This window comes from Umbelopsis ramanniana (assembly GCF_025399195.1).
Source record: "Umbelopsis ramanniana AG unplaced genomic scaffold K450scaffold_21, whole genome shotgun sequence".
Classification (NCBI taxonomy): domain Eukaryota; kingdom Fungi; phylum Mucoromycota; class Umbelopsidomycetes; order Umbelopsidales; family Umbelopsidaceae; genus Umbelopsis; species Umbelopsis ramanniana.
The window spans coordinates 58612-78342 of record NW_026252107.1 but is presented as its reverse complement, the minus strand read 5'-3'; the positions used below and the strand labels follow the sequence as shown (position 1 = coordinate 78342).

General features: G+C 44.0%; 11 protein-coding genes across 11 annotated transcripts; 8 read left to right on the top strand and 3 right to left on the bottom strand.

The window, feature by feature from the left end:
- Positions 1-18: 18 nt before the first annotated feature.
- On the bottom strand, positions 19-1282 carry K450DRAFT_173505 (uncharacterized protein; the record flags this gene model as incomplete). The annotated part of the gene is made up of 5 exons (XM_051584177.1): positions 19-294; positions 370-487; positions 556-659; positions 726-1091; positions 1172-1282. The coding sequence occupies 5 exons, from the start codon at positions 1280-1282 to the stop codon at positions 19-21; spliced, it is 975 nt and encodes a 324-aa protein (XP_051445434.1).
- Positions 1283-1608: 326 nt separating this feature from the next.
- Positions 1609-2288, top strand: K450DRAFT_236981 (uncharacterized protein). Its single transcript, XM_051588348.1, has 3 exons — positions 1609-1741; positions 1822-1850; positions 1927-2288. Exons 1-3 carry the CDS (start codon positions 1652-1654, stop codon positions 2234-2236), a joined length of 429 nt encoding a protein of 142 aa, XP_051445433.1. The 5' UTR covers positions 1609-1651; the 3' UTR covers positions 2237-2288.
- On the top strand, positions 2140-4217 carry K450DRAFT_236974 (uncharacterized protein). Its single transcript, XM_051588347.1, has 8 exons — positions 2140-2227; positions 2298-2375; positions 2452-2558; positions 2621-2751; positions 2815-2969; positions 3035-3143; positions 3200-3398; positions 3482-4217. Exons 3-8 carry the CDS (start codon positions 2469-2471, stop codon positions 4124-4126), a joined length of 1329 nt encoding a protein of 442 aa, XP_051445432.1. The 5' UTR covers positions 2140-2227; positions 2298-2375; positions 2452-2468; the 3' UTR covers positions 4127-4217.
- Positions 4091-4656, top strand: K450DRAFT_236970 (uncharacterized protein). Its single transcript, XM_051588346.1, has one exon. The coding sequence runs from the start codon at positions 4374-4376 to the stop codon at positions 4620-4622; it is 249 nt and encodes an 82-aa protein (XP_051445431.1). The 5' UTR covers positions 4091-4373; the 3' UTR covers positions 4623-4656.
- Positions 4657-4739: 83 nt separating this feature from the next.
- K450DRAFT_236966 (uncharacterized protein) lies at positions 4740-7955 on the top strand. Its single transcript, XM_051588345.1, has 3 exons — positions 4740-5140; positions 5233-5658; positions 5722-7955. Exons 1-3 carry the CDS (start codon positions 4754-4756, stop codon positions 7846-7848), a joined length of 2940 nt encoding a protein of 979 aa, XP_051445430.1. The 5' UTR covers positions 4740-4753; the 3' UTR covers positions 7849-7955.
- Positions 7956-7959: 4 nt separating this feature from the next.
- On the top strand, positions 7960-9468 carry K450DRAFT_236961 (uncharacterized protein). The gene is made up of 6 exons (XM_051588344.1): positions 7960-8125; positions 8192-8268; positions 8344-8484; positions 8553-8882; positions 8949-9142; positions 9232-9468. The coding sequence occupies exons 1-6, from the start codon at positions 8022-8024 to the stop codon at positions 9397-9399; spliced, it is 1014 nt and encodes a 337-aa protein (XP_051445429.1). The 5' UTR covers positions 7960-8021; the 3' UTR covers positions 9400-9468.
- Positions 9469-10352: 884 nt separating this feature from the next.
- K450DRAFT_236959 (uncharacterized protein) lies at positions 10353-11804 on the top strand. Its single transcript, XM_051588343.1, has 3 exons — positions 10353-11031; positions 11112-11200; positions 11274-11804. The coding sequence occupies exons 1-3, from the start codon at positions 10364-10366 to the stop codon at positions 11669-11671; spliced, it is 1155 nt and encodes a 384-aa protein (XP_051445428.1). The 5' UTR covers positions 10353-10363; the 3' UTR covers positions 11672-11804.
- Positions 11805-11973: 169 nt separating this feature from the next.
- K450DRAFT_236956 (uncharacterized protein) lies at positions 11974-13801 on the top strand. The gene is made up of 4 exons (XM_051588342.1): positions 11974-12468; positions 12540-12640; positions 12708-12911; positions 12993-13801. The coding sequence occupies exons 1-4, from the start codon at positions 12054-12056 to the stop codon at positions 13626-13628; spliced, it is 1356 nt and encodes a 451-aa protein (XP_051445427.1). The 5' UTR covers positions 11974-12053; the 3' UTR covers positions 13629-13801.
- A 39-nt stretch (positions 13802-13840) lies between these two features.
- On the top strand, positions 13841-14890 carry K450DRAFT_236955 (uncharacterized protein). Its single transcript, XM_051588341.1, has one exon. It carries the CDS (start codon positions 13881-13883, stop codon positions 14835-14837), a length of 957 nt encoding a protein of 318 aa, XP_051445426.1. The 5' UTR covers positions 13841-13880; the 3' UTR covers positions 14838-14890.
- On the bottom strand, positions 14891-18060 carry K450DRAFT_236953 (uncharacterized protein). The gene is made up of 12 exons (XM_051588340.1): positions 17530-18060; positions 17329-17465; positions 17190-17256; positions 17082-17119; positions 16901-17014; positions 16779-16824; positions 16615-16706; positions 16399-16544; positions 16127-16327; positions 15936-16061; positions 15599-15874; positions 14891-15514 (listed from the first exon to the last, which is right to left on the bottom strand). The coding sequence occupies exons 1-12, from the start codon at positions 17993-17995 to the stop codon at positions 14944-14946; spliced, it is 2280 nt and encodes a 759-aa protein (XP_051445425.1). The 5' UTR covers positions 17996-18060; the 3' UTR covers positions 14891-14943.
- Positions 18061-18106: 46 nt separating this feature from the next.
- On the bottom strand, positions 18107-19687 carry K450DRAFT_236946 (uncharacterized protein). Its single transcript, XM_051588339.1, has 6 exons — positions 19314-19687; positions 19155-19231; positions 18940-19080; positions 18648-18873; positions 18510-18578; positions 18107-18432 (listed from the first exon to the last, which is right to left on the bottom strand). The coding sequence occupies exons 1-6, from the start codon at positions 19528-19530 to the stop codon at positions 18278-18280; spliced, it is 885 nt and encodes a 294-aa protein (XP_051445424.1). The 5' UTR covers positions 19531-19687; the 3' UTR covers positions 18107-18277.
- Between the last annotated feature and the right edge of the window lie 44 nt (positions 19688-19731).

The window sequence follows — 19731 nt, the reverse complement described above, 5'->3', positions numbered from 1 at the left end:
AGAGTTTTTAAAAACAAGCTATTTAGAAGAGTTTTCTTGCGTTCGAGATACCGAATTGTCAATTTTGAGCTTGAGTTCATCGTATAGTCCGTCAATATCGTCTGCAGTGGTGATGGATCGTATCTTGTCCAGTGGGTATTCCTTCTTCAGTAAATTAGCGAGAACCTTGCCAGGACCGAAGCAAAGGAATTCGTCAATGTCTTGCTTTTTACAATAATCAATGCTGCGATTCCACTCAACGGTTGATGTCACTTGTTGTACCAACAAACTAGCAATCTCTTCAGGATTACTGTACTGTAATTAAGATGGCATAAAATAAGTTACCAAAGGTCAATGATATGATGATGGACAGCGTGCAATAGCACTTACAGGTTTTGCAGTCACATTGGAGACAATATCGACGATAGGCTTCTTGATTTCCACGGTTTTAAGTGCTTCCTCCATAGCATTTGCTGCTTCCTGCATCAAACTGCAATGAAATGGAGCTCTATATACCAAAAAAAGAAATTAGCAATGACCACACCATGGTTCTCCGTCGACGTTGCAGTGACTTACGATACAGGAAGATCAACAGCCCGAGCGGCAAATCCTTTTCTCTGCAATATTCTAGATGCCTCATCCACTCCTTTGCTGGTGCCGCTAATAACAACTTGGAATGTCTAATTGACAAATTTTCATTAGCCATGATGAAATACTTTGCAACATTTCCTGTGTGTGCGACATACACTGTTTATGTTGGCCAGTTCTACTAGTTCACCTGGTGGCAGACTAGCTCTGATTTCATCCATACTATATTCCAGTTCAGGCAAATGGTCGCCTCGCACAACCAATGCTGACATAGCGGTTTGGCCCTGTCGATCAGCGACAGCTTTTGTCATTGCTTCACCTCGAAGTCGAACCAATTTGACTGCGTCTGTCAATGAAATGGACTTGGTCGCTACAAGGGCAGTGTATTCTCCCAGAGAATGGCCCAAAGCGTATGTACAAGCTTTTGCAACATCGAAATCTAATTCATGTTCAAGCACTCTCAAAATCGCGATAGACGTTGTAAGAATAGCAGGTTGAGCATTTTCGGTTAATTTCAGCTTGGACTATTGGCGGATATTGTTCAACACATTAGTCTGCCATCCAAAGTGCATAGTACCGTTCGTCTAAGGAAACATGGACTAACCTGTTGACCCTCGAAGATCAATTTTACCAGGTTTCCACCAAGCGCCTCATCGGCTTCATCAAAGACCTGCTTTGCCGACTGTGGGTACCGGGTATACAAGTCTTTTCCCATTCCCACATACTGCGAACCTTGGCCTGGGAATAGTATGGCCGAGTGAGACTTTTCTATTCCAGCTGTACTCTACAGTTAAGGACAGTGAATATTTCAAATAGTCGTACCGGCAGAGAACAGCATAACCTACCATCCAAGTGCGAGCATGACGTGGTATAATTTGTGTGTTAGCGATTCTCAAAAATTTCAACATTGGAGGAGTGGCATAAGTTTCTAACAAGTTGCAATAACCAGGGCGACGAATTTGATCCTCCGCATTTTGACTGCTGGGCAGACAACTTGAGGGCCGTTCAAGCCTTCTTTTTTGAACGCCTTCTTTCCCTTTGCTCTGAACCAAACCAGCAACATTGCATCAATTGGGCCCACTCCATGACAGAAACTGGACTCTCTCAGTCCTCAATCGAGAACAGCGTTTCTCCAGACATTGCCTCGCAATTGTCTGCTCCAAACGTGGAACTGGTACGTTGATGCCAATACGCAAGGGATCCTAACCAGCCAAGCAATGCCGAGAAATTCGATATACTAACCCATGTCAGTAGGCACGAGGGAAATGTTTGTGTTGTGGGAGGTAAAATATAACCCTATGAATGTATCTGTTTGGTGTCTTTCCTTCACGAACTAGAACTTTTCTCTCCAATATACAGTGATCTACGATTTCCAGCTTCCGTTTCATGTTTTAGATGTACAATATGTGACACCATCAACGATCTAGTCCAACAAAAGAAGGAAGGAATCCTTCCCCCGCCCACACCACTCACCCTCTCACGATTGAAGCAGATTGTATCCCGTTGTGGTGGTAGAGAAATGCGAAGGCGAAATCGAAACCGAAAACCAACGCATCAAAGTCTGTCGGATAAAGAGCTTGAAGCTCAATTTAGCCAACTGGAAACCGCAATTGAAAGTTGCTTCAGCAATTGGTCCGCTTTGAACACCAGCTTCTTAAATGTACAATGAGTTCGATATTTCAATCTATTTTTTTTAATTGTTTACTTTTGATTGACTGTCGACAAAATAGGGAAAAGAATCGACCGTTTCAGATTCGGGAATCGCCATGGATGAAGTTCGAGAGGCTTATAGGATTATTCTCGACATGGTTTGTGCTATATTCCACATATTTAAATTTACGCAACAATTAGAAACGCTAAATCTCCATCTCCGCATACAGCCAGTCAGTGTCATTCGTGCAATGATGACCTCTATTGACAAATTGCTCAGAAGACCAGGCCTTCCCCTCAAGCGAATATCGGACATTCGCTTTCTATTGATATTATTAGAGGTTTGAAGCAAAGTTTCTTTCATTTGTCTTTACTGCATGGTCTTAATTTGTTTTTGAAATAGAACCCACTGTTGGCGCAACACAACTTCGCAGAAGAAACTAGATACCATCATAACATTTTGAAACGCATACTAGGCATGTTGAGCGGGCTCAGCAATGAATGCCATCAAGCACTTGCGAACTGGTTCGCAAAGTATGTTAAGATGTCGTGGTTTTTTTTTTTTTCATAACTACCTTTCTGACATATGTTATGTAGTTACAGCACTGTATATCTTCAAAGGAGAATTAACCTGGTCAATTCTTTCATCACTTATCGCATTACTAAAGCAAGAAGAAGTGTGGTTGGGCTACCCGCTGCATACGAAGCTGACTGGAGGGTCATCAGCGGGGCACGAGTCATGGCACTGCTCTGTAAGTAAAGCACAGACGAAACAAAATTGCTAAGCTGCGTACTATACTAAACAGCTCCTATTCAGTTGCAGCGAACAGTCTATCCTCCAAACTTCCCTTCTCTGCGTTCTACAATACCATGGTTGACTACGTTAACCTTATGGCTGATTTCGAATCATGGCAGTCCAGATCAGGGTAGGTAACAGTGGATGCACACTTTAGCACGTCGCGTTCTAATGGAGTCTTTATAGAAAATTTTCATTCTGCCAATACCCATTCTTAATCAGTATGGGCGCCAAGATGGAGATCATGGAGGCTGATGCACGTGATCAACAGGAAACGAAGTGGAGAGAAGCTTTCTTGAACATGCTATTCCATCAGAAACCTACCTTACCATACTTGATGCTCAGAGTGCGAAGAGAGTTTCTGATCGAAGACTCGCTGCGGCAGGTTAGTAGATTCGCGCAATGTGGGTGGATCACAAATGACACATATGAGGTCCACTGACCCCTCATTGTTTTATTCAACTGTAGCTCGCTCAAAATGAGACAGATCTGAAAAAGTCGCTCAAAATTGAATTTGTTGGCGAGGACGGTGTTGATGCCGGGGGACTCAGGAAAGAATGGTTTCTCCTCCTTGTTCGATCTTTATTTGATCCACAATTTGGCATGTTCACCTACGACGACGACTCGACTTTTTGTTGGTTTAACCCCGCCAGCTTTGAAAACGAAGATCAGTACTTTCTGGTCGGCATTGTCATTGGGCTCTCTATCTACAACTCAACCATTCTCGATATTCACCTCCCCACTGCTTGTTATAAGAAGCTGTTTGGGCACCATGTTGGATTGGAAGATTTGAGAGTGTTTAGGCCAGGTCTTGCAAGAGGATTGGAACAACTGTTAGAATTTCCAGGCGATGTAGAGAGTGTGTTTTGTCGACCTTTCGTGGCAGAATACGATGCCTTCGGAGAGCGAATATCAGTTCCTATCATACCAGACGGCGAAACGACCATGGTCACCAATGCAAATCGCCAACAATTTGTTGACAAATACATAGACTTTGTGATGAACAATAGCGTCAAGCGTCAATTTGGAGCCTTTAAGCGAGGCTTTTACCATGTTTGTGGAGGCAACGCTTTATCGGTAATACTTTTGTGTCATTTTTTCATTTTGGTTTAATCTTGTCTCATAACTCAAGTCCATCTTTTTATCTCTCTAAACTCAGCTGTTCAGACCAGAAGAAATAGAACTACTTGTTAGAGGAAGCGATGAGCCTTTAGATATCGAGCAACTCAGAGGGCAGACGGAGTATCATGGATTTGAAGAAACCGATGAAACCGTTGGGTAATGATTTGTTGCTTTGTTTGATCGATTACTACGCTACCGACAATCTGATTTTTCTTTCCTCAGGCAATTCTGGGATATCATGAAGGAAATGCAGCCGCAGATGCAGCGTAAATTGCTGACGTTTGTCACTGGTAGTGATCGTATCCCTGCGACGGGAACGGCTAGAATGAGATTTCAAATCACTTGCGGCGGTAGTGACTGTGACCGGTTACCATCAGCTCACACATGTTTCAACCAGCTCATTCTCTTTCGATATCAATCTGGAGAAAAGTTAAAGAGAATGCTTGAGATGGCAATCACGGAAAGCCAAGGCTTTTATGTTAAATAAAGTAAACTACATATTTTTGTTAAAGCTGCGGAAATTGCATAAATGGTACGAAGATTTCATGCAAAGACATGGGCAGATTATTTTTTTCCCGACAGCAGGGTTTGGTTCGGAAAAATCGCCGTCACCATCCCATGAGCCGAGAAAAAAAACAGCAAGCGTTGCCAACTGCTTCTCATTATTCTTCTCTTTTTCCAACTTACCAACCCTTTGAAGCTTACTTTTGGATGTCGGATGGTTTATCGCATGTCGTTTTGAATGCTCCCACAGTGGGAGCTTTCGACCAAGCTCTAGCTTTCTACTGCTCTGTTGGCTTTCAAATCGTAACGGACGCAAAAGACAGCGAGGAAAGCATTATGGGCAGACTTACCTGGCTATCCATGTTCTCCGATGGTGATAAAAGAGATTTGACCATCAGACTCAAGTTGAACCCTGCGAGTTCTCCGAAGGAAGTCGTTAGCAACGATGTTGACTACACGTTGGAAGATATTGTCTTGGTCATTGCTACTTCCAATTTGCAGGTATGACGCATCCAAATACCTACCACCTTTTTTTTCACGGTTTATGACATTCTCTTATGAAACTGATATTATTTCTGCCTTTTGTGATCCAGAAAATAGAACAGGTTTTGAACGATTCAAGCAAGCACTGCCAGAAGCATGAAATTCAGTCGGACGATAAAAAGGACGTCTCGCGGGAAATTTATACCGTGGATCCTTTGGGTAACGTCATTGCATTTACAAACAAAGCAAGCCCTTTCTCGTCCTCTTTGCTCGACAGTTACCATGTTAGGCATGAAGGAATTCCTCCAACTATTGAGTTGGCCAGCCGACATGTCGGGCAGAAGAAGAAGATCGGTGTTCTGACTTCTGGAGGTGATGCGCCTGGAATGAACGCGTGTGTGAGAGCTGTTGTGCGCTACGGCATCACCAAAGGATGCGATATTTTTGCTATCTATGAAGGGTATCAAGGTCTAGTGGATGGCGGCTCATTTATCAAAAAGATGGAATGGAAGGATGTTCGTGGTTGGCTTGCTGTGGTAAGTGAAGGTTGAGCTAAGCTTAATGATACGGGTCTCAGCATTGACGCCATACCATTTTAGGGAGGAACGTCCATTGGTACTGCACGCTGCATGCCATTCAAGACCCGCGAAGGTCGACTTCAGGCAGCTAACAATCTAATCTCAAACGGTATCGATGCTTTGATCGTTTGTGGTGGTGACGGCTCTTTGACTGGAGCCGACGTATTCCGTTCAGAATGGCCAGGTTTATTGAAGGAACTCAAGGAAAGTGGGAAAGTCTCACAGGAAGAATGCGACAAATATCAACACTTGACTATTGTCGGTTTGGTCGGTTCCATTGACAATGACATGTCATCCACTGATATCACCATTGGCGCCGTTACATCTTTACATCGTATTTGTGAGTCTGTCGACTCTATCTCGTCAACAGCTTTATCCCACTCAAGAGCTTTCGTCGTTGAGGTCATGGGACGACATTGTGGTTGGCTGGCTCTCATGGCTGGTATTGCTACTGGCGCCGATTTTGTCTTTATTCCGGAGCGTCCTCCTTCTGAGGACGATTGGGAGCAAGTTATGTGTGATGTTGCTCAGCGCCATCGTCATCTTGGCAAGCGCAAGACCGTCATTATCGTGGCTGAAGGAGCTATAGACAAGAATCTCAACGCTATCAAGGCTGAGTATATCAAGGATATTTTGACTGATAAGCTTGGATTGGACACTCGTGTGACAACCTTGGGTCATACGCAAAGAGGTGGATCCCCAGCTGCTTATGATCGTATTTTGGCCACCATTCAATCCGTTGAAGCCGTGGAAGCTGTTTTACGCGCCACCCCCGATAGCCCGTCTCCTCTCATCGGTACTAGCAACAACCAAATCACATGCAGACCATTAATGAAAGCAGTGGAATTGACCCATGCTGTCGCTGAGGCTATTAGCCAGAAGAACTTTGCACGGGCCATGGAGCTTCGTGATCCTCAATTTGCGGATGAATACGACTCGTACATTGCATCCACCATTATCGACGACCAGACCATGCGACTTCCTGAACATCAGCAAATGCGCATAGCTATTCTCCACGTTGGCGCTCCTGCTGGTGGTATGAATGCTGCCACTAGAACCATTGTTCGATATGCATTGAACAGAGGCCACACTCCTCTTGGTGTATTCAACGGTTTCCCAGGACTTTTGCGTGGTACCATCGAAGAGCTCACCTGGCTCTCTGTGGATGGATGGACATCTCGTGGAGGATCCGAACTAGGAACCAACCGATCTCAGCCGGATGTAGATATGGGTATGGTTGCCTACCAAATGCAAAAGCACTGCATTCAGGGCTTGATCCTCATTGGAGGATTCGAAGCCTACAGCGCTTTATTGGCCTTGGAAAAAGCAAGAGATAAATATCCTTCACTTCGCATTCCACTCTGCCAGATACCCGCAACTGTCTCTAACAATGTGCCGGGAACTGACTTCTCCTTGGGAACTGACACATCTCTTAATGCAATTATCGATGCATGCGATGCTATTGTACAATCAGCTCGCTCATCTCGACGACGTGTGTTTGTTGTTGAAGTCCAAGGTGGTAAAACCGGATACCTTGCAGTGGAAGCCGGTCTGGCCTCGGGAGCAAACACCATCTATATTCCTGAAGAAGGCATCTCTCTCGCTCGCCTCCAAGCTGACGTACAGCACTTGATTGATCTCTATAACGATGATGACGCAGAGAAGTCGGAAGGTCGTATCATCCTTCGCACTGAATCCGTCTCCAAGACTTACACCACAGACGTTATTTGCAACATCCTTCAAGATGAAGGACACCATATTTTTGACTCTCGTACAGCTGTTCTTGGTCATATTCAACAAGGTGGTACTCCATCACCCATGGACAGAATTCGTGCTACCCGCCTTGCTGTCAAGTCTGTTGAGTTTGTTGAACTCCACGCTAGTGCAGCGTTCACTGAAGCACATGACAGCGGTAAATGCCAACCAATAGAGCTCACCCATTCCAAGGAGAGTGCCTCTGTCATTGGTATTATGGGTACCGACGTCAAATTCACTCCTATTGATGATCTTCTGGGAGAAACTGACATGAAGAACCGCAAAAGTAAGAAGGCGTGGTGGTATGAACACCGCCCATTAGTCGACTTATTGTCCGGTCGAGGTTTATTTGCATCCAGAGAACAAGATGAACGCGAGAATAGGAAAGAATAGTTACGATCAAATATTACAGCCAACTCCATCATGAATGTATTACCTTTTTTTCGCCCTACTACATATTTTTTGTGCATAAAGATTTTTTTTTTTCCCTTTCAATCTGATTGCATAACTTGAAACCCCGTTGCAACTTGCTCCTCACTGGAAAGGTTCATTTTACTTTTAACAGCATGAGCGCAATGGATATTACAGAAGAAGGCAAAACGCCAGCTGCCACCGACTCCACCTCAGTACTATCTACTGCACAGAATGTATCGGGTTTGAACATTTCAGTGTACGTTGGCTGTGAATCTATGATTATCAAATTAAGGTCGAGATCTAATTGATTACTGGCCTTTAGTCACCCATTGGTTCTTTTGAACATATCTGATCACTATACGCGTATAAAAGTTCAAAATCCTGAACGAAATGCTCAAGGTATCTTACCTCGTGGTATTCAGCATTTGGTTTACTGGTATGGGATCGTCATTACTCACAACTGACTTTTTACAGAGGCGGTCTTTGGCGCTGTGTTGGCAACTCAGTCTGGCAGAGAAATCGACCTTGTAAATTCGTTTGAACTTTTACATGCTCGAGACGAAAACAACAAAGTCATCATCGATAAGGAATATCTTACCATGAAGCAGGAGCAATGTAGGGCATTACCACGTTTTTTTTTCCTGGCACCTGCGTCCCACTAATGATTTCATCGCTCCTTAAAGTGAAGCAAGTTTTTCCGCAACTGGATCTGATGGGATGGTACGCGTTGGGCACTAGCGCTACTGCTTCGGATATCCAAATACATACCCAATTCTTCGATATTAATGAATCGCCACTGTTCTTACAATTGGATCCAAATGCCATGACGGGCGGACATAAAGAACTTCCTCTGGGAATCTATGAGTCTTTGATCGACATCGTTGATGGACAGGCGCAGGCAGTATTTGTACGGGCACAATATAAAATATCAACAGGCGAAGCGGAACGAATAGCAGTAGATCATGCATCACGCCCAAGTATATCTGCAGACAAAAACGGCGCTGGAGGTTCATGTAAGTTTACTAAAGCAGAACAGCCAGCCAGGGCAGCCCCATTCTAACTTTCTATAAACATGGCAGTGATATCCAATCTGACGACGCAACGGAATGCCATTGAGATGTTACAAATTCGAGTTAGAATATTACTAGAGTATCTCAAGGACACCGAAGCTGGAATGATTCCTGTAGACCATGATATTGAACGACAGATATCGAGTTTATGCAATCGTCTACCAGTTGTGAACAATAAGGATTTTAATGCAGAGTTTTTGAAGGTTAGATCTGATTTGGAAGAGAAAGGGATTGGCAGGCATTGTTTCCAATAGGATCCACTAACTATATTTCTAAATATAACTTTTTTCAGGAGTATAACGACGTTGTACTAACCTCTTACCTGGCTGCCATCACTAAAGGGGTCAACAATATCAACGAGCTCATTGACAAAGTTAATTTTACACACAATGCACCTGGTAGCTATGTTGGGGGGAGATCCTCGAGTGGTCGCAAGGGTAAAGCTCGAACATTTGCATAGATGACCTGCATTAGTGTTAAATAAATAAATGAGCATCTTGTTTGTTCATGTTTCCAACGCAGAACATAACTCTGGTATGAAGTGGGAAAACGTTTAGTCTGTATTGTTTTGCGAATGATCAACATTTTTGTTAGGGAGGAGAATACGGAGTTCTTTGAATACATTGAATTCTATGTTTTGATTTCTCATTCTTCTACACCATCGAAGAAGTAAGAACAGGTGAGCGATGTGGTGTTTGAGAGAGAGCACAAGCCAATAAAATAAACCTGTTTCAATGCTGCAGCCCAAATGGGTAGTCGATATCATATGACCCTCTATGAAGCCGTTTGACCCCCCGCCACCAGAGACTTTTTTTTAAACCTGGTGACAAACGTTTTCCCAGAAACCGTTAAAGAAGCAGCAGAAAAAAGATAAGGTTGAATGATAAAAATGACCAGTTCATCAAAGCGGGGTACAAAAATCTCCATCTCCCCCCAAATATTCATTCGTTCGGGATAGGTTGCACCAGTTTGCAAGGGACACGAGAGCCTTGACTATTCAGCCACTGCGACCATGTCTTTGCGGAAGGTGGTGTGATGAGCCTAGGGGTTTCGGGTAGGTGGAGAGGGAGAGAACAAGGATGTTAGAAGGGGAATCAAAAGACATGGTAGTAACAATGAAAATCAGCAGTATCCCCTCAAGCTTGTCATCTGGCAGGTAATCAGGAGGCTATTTTAAAATAAAATAAGATCTTGTAGCGCGCGCTATGGATGAGATCTACAAAGTAGTGCCAGCTGTGAACAAGCTTTGAGAATAAAAAATGATCCAGCCAATCCTGACTCATCACATGCTACGTCTCAGCGCCAGACACCACCATCTTCTTTTTGCCTCCACTCCCCCCCCCCACTGTTCAACACCATATATAAGCCGACAACAAACGACCTGCCGCCCCCACTTTTTTTTTCCACTTTCCTCAATTGTGGTCATGATCTGTCCTATCACAAGCGTCAGTCTGTCCCCAAATACAACCAACATCGACCTGTTCTCAGAACAAGGCGTGCTGAATGCCACTTCACACTCACTGGCCGGCACCGTCACTGTTCGACTGTCCTCTCATACAGTCATCCGAGCCATCTTCATCAAACTAAAAGGCGTATCAAGAAGCGTACATCAACGAAATCCAGAAAGACTAAGAATGACCGATACACATGCTATGTTTGTATTATGCAAGGAAAAAATGTCCTTACTAGACTCACCCAAGCCTTTCAATGCTGGCGAACATACTTTCTCATGGACCTTATCGTTCCCATGCGACGGACTACCACCCACCATCAACCTACCGCAGCACCAAATCGCGTATTCCATATCAGTACGAGTCGTGGCGGATGGCTATCTTCGTCGTCCATCTCTATGTACTAGCCTACCGGTGACTATCAACCGCCATTCGCTTGGTGCTCTTCACCTTGCCTCTTATATACCTAATATCCGATATCGTGGACAACGCGCCGATAAGATACGATACGAATTCGAGCTTCCCAAGATGGCGTGTATGCAATTGGGCCGCTTCGATTTTTCTGGCAAGTTGGTCAGCTTTCTTGAAGGCTGTCGGGCAGTCAAAATTGCGGTTAGACTTGATCAAATCGAAACCTACAGGTACGCAGCGCTCCTCCCTTGTACAACACGACCCCCCAACATAATAATAGAATCAACTAACAAACCCATCTCTCCCTTAGTCTTGGACAAGCAATACTGGGCCTTGAAAAACCATCCTTCAAGCAGACTGCTTCGGATGGCATAATATCTCATGTCACTCAAATTGGACGTAAGTCAACTTCCATCGTCAAAGTGTAACATAAACCTCATTATCTCAATTGGGCTATTATCTCCACAATTAGAAACCGAATTCAACATCGAACGCTCCAATTCTTTGACACAATTCCTATCATTACACCTTATGCTCACATCGCCCTTGGTATCGCCAACGTTGAAATCGAAAGCATTGGATATTTCGCATAGGTTAAGGCTGCGTCTGTACTTTGAGTCCGAAAAGGAAATGGCTTTATCATTTCCACTGGTGATTTCCACCGCCCCGGCGCAAGAACCATTATCCAGTCCACCATCGTCACCTATCTCACTCAATGAAGAAGGTTGGTTAAGGGGGCTCATCTCAGAATACGACGACGGTGTCTACCCGGTCTCTGCAGAGCAACTCCCAAGTTATGATGATGTTTTATCGGAAGGTTTGCCACCACTGGTATTTATGGACTCCTTGACTACCCCTCTGTACACATGAACCTTGTAAAGAAAGAGAAAATCCGCCGTGTTGATCATCCCATCGCACTTGTACATCTTTGTTATACCCTACTTTATTAAATTTGTATCTCACGACATGTCAGTACAATAAAGATATCCCTGTAATTCTACACTACAGCCATGACTCACCGTTTGAATGACACTTTCTGAGTGGGCGGTTTTTTTTTCTGTCTGTCCCAAATGAGCCGTCACAAGCACCAATGATACGACCCAGTCAGCAGGCTACCTTTTCATATCAGCTGGGCTCATTTGTTCCGACGATATTTTCTCTTCTTTTTATCCCTTCCCTGACCAAATACCCTCAATATACCTATCAGCAACTTATCAACGCCAAAATAACTTCCGATACGTCGTAGCGATCAATGACAAACTCCCACTTACCCACTACCTATGGAGCAGGTGTTCGCACAGCCCCGTCTACTAGCAATCAATTGACAGCGAGTGAGCGAGATCTACTTCAGTCAGATACACCTGGTTATGGCCATCGAAGTTTCATAGAAGTGGCTTTCAATCTGGTCAATGCTACGTTGGGCGCCGGGATCATTGGTTTAGCCTATGCTGTTCTAAGTTGTGGAGTGGTGCTCGGCACCATTGTAGCGCTGGTCGTTGCATTCATGACCTACATATCATTATATATGATGGTTCTGGTTGGCAAAAAGAACCATCTTTACCAAGTTGCTCAATTAGCTCAATTTGCCGTGGGAAAGCACGGCTTTCATATGTACAATTTCTTTGTGTTCTTTCAATTGTTAGGCGTCACAACCAGTTATTTCATATGTAAGTTATACCGTGTGTTTCATGCAGCAGTCAGTTGAAGTGAGAATGTATCACTCATAACCCCAACACAGTAATCGGTGACTCGATCCCGGTATTGTTTGAACAATACTTCCCAGACATTCCGCTCCTTGCCAACCGCGCCTTTATTATTTCTGTTGTATCCTGGGTTTTCGTAAGTGTCTATCCAAGTATGGTGTGTGTCCACGTTCTTCCTTGGATGGTTAACAAATTCCTTGCAGATTTTCCCTTTGCACCTGTCTCGCTCCATAGGGACAATCGCCAATTGGTCCATTGTTTCTGTATTACTCCTTCCAGTCATTCTCCTTACTGTCATAATTCGGTGCCCTGCGTATGCATCTCAACATTCCTCGCCGGTCACTGTTGTAGGTCCCGATGTGTTTGGATCGCTAGGTATCATGGCGTTTGCCTTCGGATGCGCTCAGGTACCAGGAAATGTTTCATGTCACGCCGTCATGTACACGCAGGCATACTCACTCATGTTTTGATTCATTCATTCATTACAGGTTGCCTTCAGTAACTTTCTATCATTGAAAGATCAATCAGCCAAATCCTGGAGCAAAACCACTGCCACCGCAACCTCGCTTTCTCTGATACTCGCCCTTGGCTTTGGGTACATTGGATACTTCACATTTGGCGTTGATGTACAGGCCAACATGTTCCTCAACTTTTCGCCCACCGATCCAATTATTAACATTGGAAGATTTGCCTTGGCTATCAGTTTGGTCTTGACCATACCTACTGCATTTTATCCGGCCCGCGAAGCTCTTCAAATGATGCTTGGATTCGATTCTCGCCAACAACGACCAACCAACCTGCAGCATCTCCTCTTGACCTTCTCGCTCTTTGCTGTCATGGTCACGCTGGGTATGAACGTTCGCAGTTTGGGCAAGGTGTACGGAATTGTTGGAGGCGTGACGGCCACCATGCTGAACTATATGATGCCCGGGTGCGCCTACCTTCGAGCATTTGCCTTCAGGAGATGGACCAAGGCCGATAGTGAAGAAAGCTCCCAAGCTTTGTTACAGAACGACGAGGATGAAGATGGACACAGCCTTTTCCTCGAGATAGTTGCCATTGGTTTGCTAATTGTAGGCGCCTTTGTCATGGTCGTTTCTGTATATTGCGTTGTAAGAAATTAGAGAATCCATACAATTGTACATACCCCAAATGGTATTGTTTTCCCCCACCCATTTCGTAGCGATATACCCCCTCCATTAACGTAGAATAGGAATTATTTGCATTGTGTACCTTACCAGCTGTCGTAACAGCACGCAATAACAATGACGCATAAACACGTTTTCTATTTAACCAAGTATTTGCGGGGTTGATCGTGGCTGGCTGGACCATCCAGTGCATCCCTTGATTTTTTCTATTTTCAGCGCATTCTGGAAATGCACATTGAGGAATTACTACACATTGTCCCATCTGACGGATCGGGCAATGTTAATGCCTACTATCAGCAGTTGTTTGAAGACATTTGCTCAAAGTTGCTTTTGGAATTCACACTGTGCGTTGGCAAAACCGACCAATATCGACTGCTGGAGGTTGAAGTTTACTTGTACGACGAAGAAACATACACCGACCCATACACACACAATCACCCACTGCAGCGCACACCAGGGAGGTGGCACTTCCATCGCGTAGGCATGTCCTCTGGCTTTCGGGGCGGTTCTCGAAAGGGCTTGGATGTCAATATTGGCGACGGACGAATGGCATGCAAGGGAGGGGTGCTGATACGGAGCATTCAAAACAAGAAAACCGGCGCTGTCATTGATGGACCGTGCCTGCTCGTTGATGCCATTCTAAAACATCTCAAAGTCGCCTCCATTCAAAACTTGGTAGACACATTCTTCAAGCACTCGAACGGAAATGCCGGGGACGAAAAGTCTGGATTTTGGCTAAAGCATGAGCCTCCGGAGTCAGACACTACCATTGTGCGAAAGCGACCCAACATCGACCCTTCTGCCACGGTTGTTTATCGCTCTATTAGAATTGGATTGGGCATCAAAGGCAAAAATGATTATATGCACCGCCTCAACTACATTGGTCGCCCCTACCGCTTTGTCATATTTCCTCATTTGCTTAACAAAGGAAAACTCTGGCTCGCCCTTGAATTGCTAGAAAATTCGTCCCTTAGTACGGCTGAAATAGCCACTACTCTGAACATGAAGAAGAGCATTGTAGAAGCTTACCAAGCTTCGTTTTTGGACGGAAAGCAGCATGCAGAGTCTGTCCTCAAGACATGTACTCGCACCAAAGATATGGTATCAGGAAATGCTGAATGGAAATGTAAAGCTCTAGGGGCGATTAGATGGTGGGAGGAACAGGGCAAAGACATCACATTTTGAGTTTCATATAGATTAGCAACATGGAACAGGGTTTTCTTTTTCTTTTTTTTACAGTGTGTAATAACTACTTTAATTACAATATATGAGGGGGTATAGTGTGAGTGTCTTATTGCGAATGTTTGCGTTTGCTACCAGCCGAAGTACTGGGGCTATTGGAAGCACGCAGCTTATGTAGAAAGAAGGTCCCTGATACATTTGGATCCAAATCTCCATGATCAACAAGGAAAGGATCCTCGCCTTGTTCCATTTGTAAAATCTCGGTATCATCAGCCTCGGCATCGTATTCTACTTCATTGTTTCCATCCGTTGTGTTGGATTTTTCATTGCTTCTCAGTTTGGGAGTTTGAAGAATTCGTCGTGGCCGTTCAGGCGCGGCCTTGGACATGTCCCAATTCTCAATATCCACATCAAAGCCACCACTGTCGATTGTAGCATCAGGATCCTCACTCAACACGATATCCAATGTCGAATCTGCACTTCTCTGTAATGCTTTTTCTAAAAGTTCGGTGACAATGACTTCGGTGTTACTGTTCTTCAAGGCTTCATGGTACTTGGCTATGGCATCACCAATCTTGCCTTTGAGGTGGTAAATCATGCCAATAGAAGCGTGAGCATCCGAGTTCTTGGGGTTGACAGATAACACCTTGCTCAAGTAGTAGAATGATTTCTCGTAGTTCCTATAGTATTTTGAGGAGAAATGAATACTGTAAGTCAATGTACACATCGCAGGTATCTAGTGCAAAATTTATCGTCATAACAACCTTAGCTTCCTATGAACATGTCCAAAGTTGCACCAAAGTTTTTCCCAGATAATGCCTTTCTCACTTTGATGACCCTTTGCAAGCTCCTCCGCTTTTTCCAAATATTCAAGAGCTTGATCATATTCATGCATGGAATAGTGATACACAGCAAGCTCGTTCAACAAAAACGGGTCATTATCACACAAAGCGAGGCTTTGCTGCAAGTAGTCGTATGCAACTTCCATGATATTCTCATCCATGTATTGCATACCGAGGTACATGAGGGGTAGGTGAGAACTAAAAGTAAAGTGTGTTAGCAGAACGAACGGGATGGATCACGGATACAAACAAGACATACCCAGGGATTAAACGAGCACTCGTTGCGTAGGCACTAATAGCTTGGTCGTGCTCCTTTTCCACCGCAAAAGTGTGACCGAATGCCAGCCAAGCTGGTGCGAAATATTGATTCATTGTCGTGACTTGGCTGTCGAATGAATTGTAAAATTGTCAGTAGACAATAATCGTCGGCAGTGCATTCTCTTCCATTACCTGAAATATCGGCGTGCCTCTGCATAATTCTTGATGAAGAAATAATACATGCCGACACCATACCAAGTGACTTCAGCTTGTGGGATTTGCTTGACGAGTTCGTTGGCAAACTCGAATAGTTCCGTCTTTTTTTTGAGTTCATACAAGCATGTCAGGTAAGCAGGAACATGAGCAGTATTGAACTCATCCTCTCGTCGAATTCTGCGGATTGGATCAAATAAAAAGCATAAGTTGAGGCCGTCTCACAGGCGGTTCTGATCAAAGTAAATCACCTTTTACACATGGCCAAGCAGTCCTCGAATTTACTCTGAGCTAAAAGCGTCTCCACCCGACTTTGCATTACATCCACACTGTTTCCTAATCCATATACGCGCTCGACCTTATTTTGGGCTTCGGCTACCGCGTGCTGGTGTGAATACTACCGATATTCACTGTGAGTTTACCATCCTTCTAAATCTCGACGCTTTCTCTCAACACAAATCACTCACCTTTTTTAATTTAATTATATACAATGATCGGAAAAGATCTGCGTCGTCCCCACACTGGTCCTGGTATGGCAATCCATGGATGAAATCCCATTCTAGACCATATGGACTGTAAGTAACAGCGAGTGACATGCGTAACAAGATATCAAATACAGTTGTAAACATACCCAAGTGCTCCTCAAACATATTATATGACAGCAATGCATCCAGCGCCTTAGGATAGCGAGAAAAGTAACAATGGTCAACTCAAATGAATCACAATCCTACTGGGCAGTGCTCTATTACTTACATTGTAGCATTTCACATCGACAATGAGTGCCTCTTTAAAACATGCCTTCGCTTTCGCAGTGTCGCCAAGCTTCATGTGTGCTTGACCACGTACATAGCACATCGATGCCTCTAACTTTACAGCAGCTTTCAGTATTCCAATTTATGGCTCTTCATCTTTATGAGATGCTGTTGTTAATTACCTTTATACCACCGTCCGTAGTAGGTACGTGATGAAAATCTGTATAACGCGATGGTTAGTCTTAAAATGACGGACGAGCGAGAATGAAACTATAATGCGGGTAGCTTACCTTTGTTTGCGAACGGATTATCGTGACCAAGAAGATCGAGGGCATCCTTCCAATTTTCTAATTCAATCTTCAAGGCGATTGCATCATCAGTTGTCTAGTCGCTTCTCTTCGCAGTGACCATCTTTCCAGTTCTACTTACCGCACATTGAGCAGCTAAAAACCGACATGCCACACTCTCGCTCCACGTTTTCTTCTTCTTAAGTAGATCCGCTGCTCTATCGAATTGTCCGGATTGATGGTACACCTGCGCTAGCCAATACACGTCATTTGTATCGCCTATGGCAATACCCATGTCAAATTGAATTCACTACTGCCATTAGGATCACACGTATGCCCTTACCTGTCTTCGCTACCACCTTTTCACCAAAGTACGCAGCGGTCTCGTACAGGTGCTGCTGCAACGCATCGTGTCGTAAAATTCTCAATCTTTCCTCGGTTGTTGGTTGAGAAAATGGGTCAGCTATGGAAGCTTTTTCAAATGGGTGTCGATGTGAGGTCGGATCGTACAGGAACTGACTATGCGTTGTAGGACTTGAAGGTATAATCAGAGAGTCATTTGCCTGCGAAACCAAGCCGGCATGTCTGACCGCTAGCGGCGTTAGGCTGATCGATGAGCGGGACGCTTCAGATAGATTAGAGGGTAGGTACTGAGAATGGTTCAGAGGTATGGGTGATATGGATATATCTGAGATGCGCGATGGAGTCTGCAAAGGGCTTTGAAGCGGCGGTGATGACGAATCAAGTAACGTTTCATTTCGCAAAGGCGTGGATCTCGTACGCCGTGATACTTGTGAGCGCGGTTGCATAATGAATTAAGTAAGAAAGACCACCAACAGCCAAAACTGCCTGTTCAAACGATTGGCCTGTCCAGCTACAAATCGCGTACCGTGCACATACAGGAAGCAGTCCCCTAATAATGCATTGACACTGTAAATTATAAGAAACAATTTTATTTTTATTACAGGCAGCACGCACAGTGCCATCATGGTGATATACAACAAGCATAAACTGGGAAAACAATTGCTTCTCAGTCCCTTACTTGGATTGTGGTCTAAAAAATGGTGAATTCTCTGATAGTGGGTCGATACTTAGAATGTCTTTTTTGGTACATAGTCAACAGTCAAATCCAGATTCTGCAAGTGAGTATTGGTAATCTTGCCCTTCCGACTACGATTCTTTGATTTTTTCTGCTTAGGCTCGTTGATAACCTTCTTCTCAAAAACCTCCATAGTTTTTAAGCCAGCTGTGAGGGAAAAAAGACATATCGTTTAGTGAATTTAGTGATGCAAGATTTCGCTAAGACCCACCAAATAAGCTTACCGTTTTCTAGCTCGCGTGGCAAATCTGTCTCATCAGGAATAGAAATTTCCGTCCACATCTTTTTGAATTCTATATGAAGGCAATTAATCCATGCAAGTCCACTTTTCATAACCACATACCGTGGAAAGTTGAACGTACCATCATCAATTGGGGTATTGTACTGTTCATCATTACAGAACAAAACTCTTGGATTCCCGTCTTTGTGTCGAATAACTAAAATCTGTCCTGCTGCAGCAAGTTCTTCCACCGCAACACCTAGTTTGGAGTAAGAGTCCTTGAGGTCCTTGTAATCCATTCCTCCTTGTGATCGCTTTTCTTGCAAAAGCTGCAGCAAGTCGTCTTTATTTTTGATCTGGAATGTTGGCTACAACCGACAAAGTGTTTAACCGCCCAATTCCAGTATCAAAAGCATAAGAGAATTCAAAAATACCTTGTAAGAAAAAGTCCCATTGATTTCATCATAATCAATCTTTTCGTTGGTCGTCAGCTTTTCCCATAGCTCAGAATTGGCTCGTATATCCACGTTCGTTCGAGATTGGATACTGACGACTGATTGTGGATCATCACAGTTCTTCATTGAATAGACAATATCGTAATGTCAGCAACCTATTTGAGATCCATTCTTCAAATCAATGTCAAGTGTACCTTAAGATAGTTTACGACCGTGTATAGTAAGCTCATGGTGTGAGTTCCGGCTCCAGTATTAGCAGGTTGCGAAAAAACTGCACAGGGGACGTATCCAATAATGTCAATCAAATCATTTTCCATTAATATCACCCTAATCTATGAGACGATTGTTCATACCAACTCCCTGATTGGCCCGTTTGTTCTTCTTTTTGCCTTCCATTGAGCTCTCATAGGCAGCTTTGGTGTTATTGGCGATAGCTGGAGTCCCTGGTGTTGAGGATGTTCGACTTTCATTTTTGCTATCAGCCCCTCCTGCCGCCGATCGTTTCACGCCATAGACTGGCTGTGACGCCAAGCTCTTTCGGAACGACTTTAGTTGATCATTCAACGACATGGCTAATGGTACGAAGAGTATGAGCTCCGCCCAAGTCGCAGCAGAGCAATTGAATTTGTTCACCAGATATACGCAGTCACTGGCATAGATTTTTTTTTTTTGTATTTTTTTCTTGTTCTCTTTCCACGTCAAATCTATCCTTCTTCGACTTCTTTACATCAGTTTTTTTGAAATAAAGCAGCCAGGTGCAAGTATTCAAAT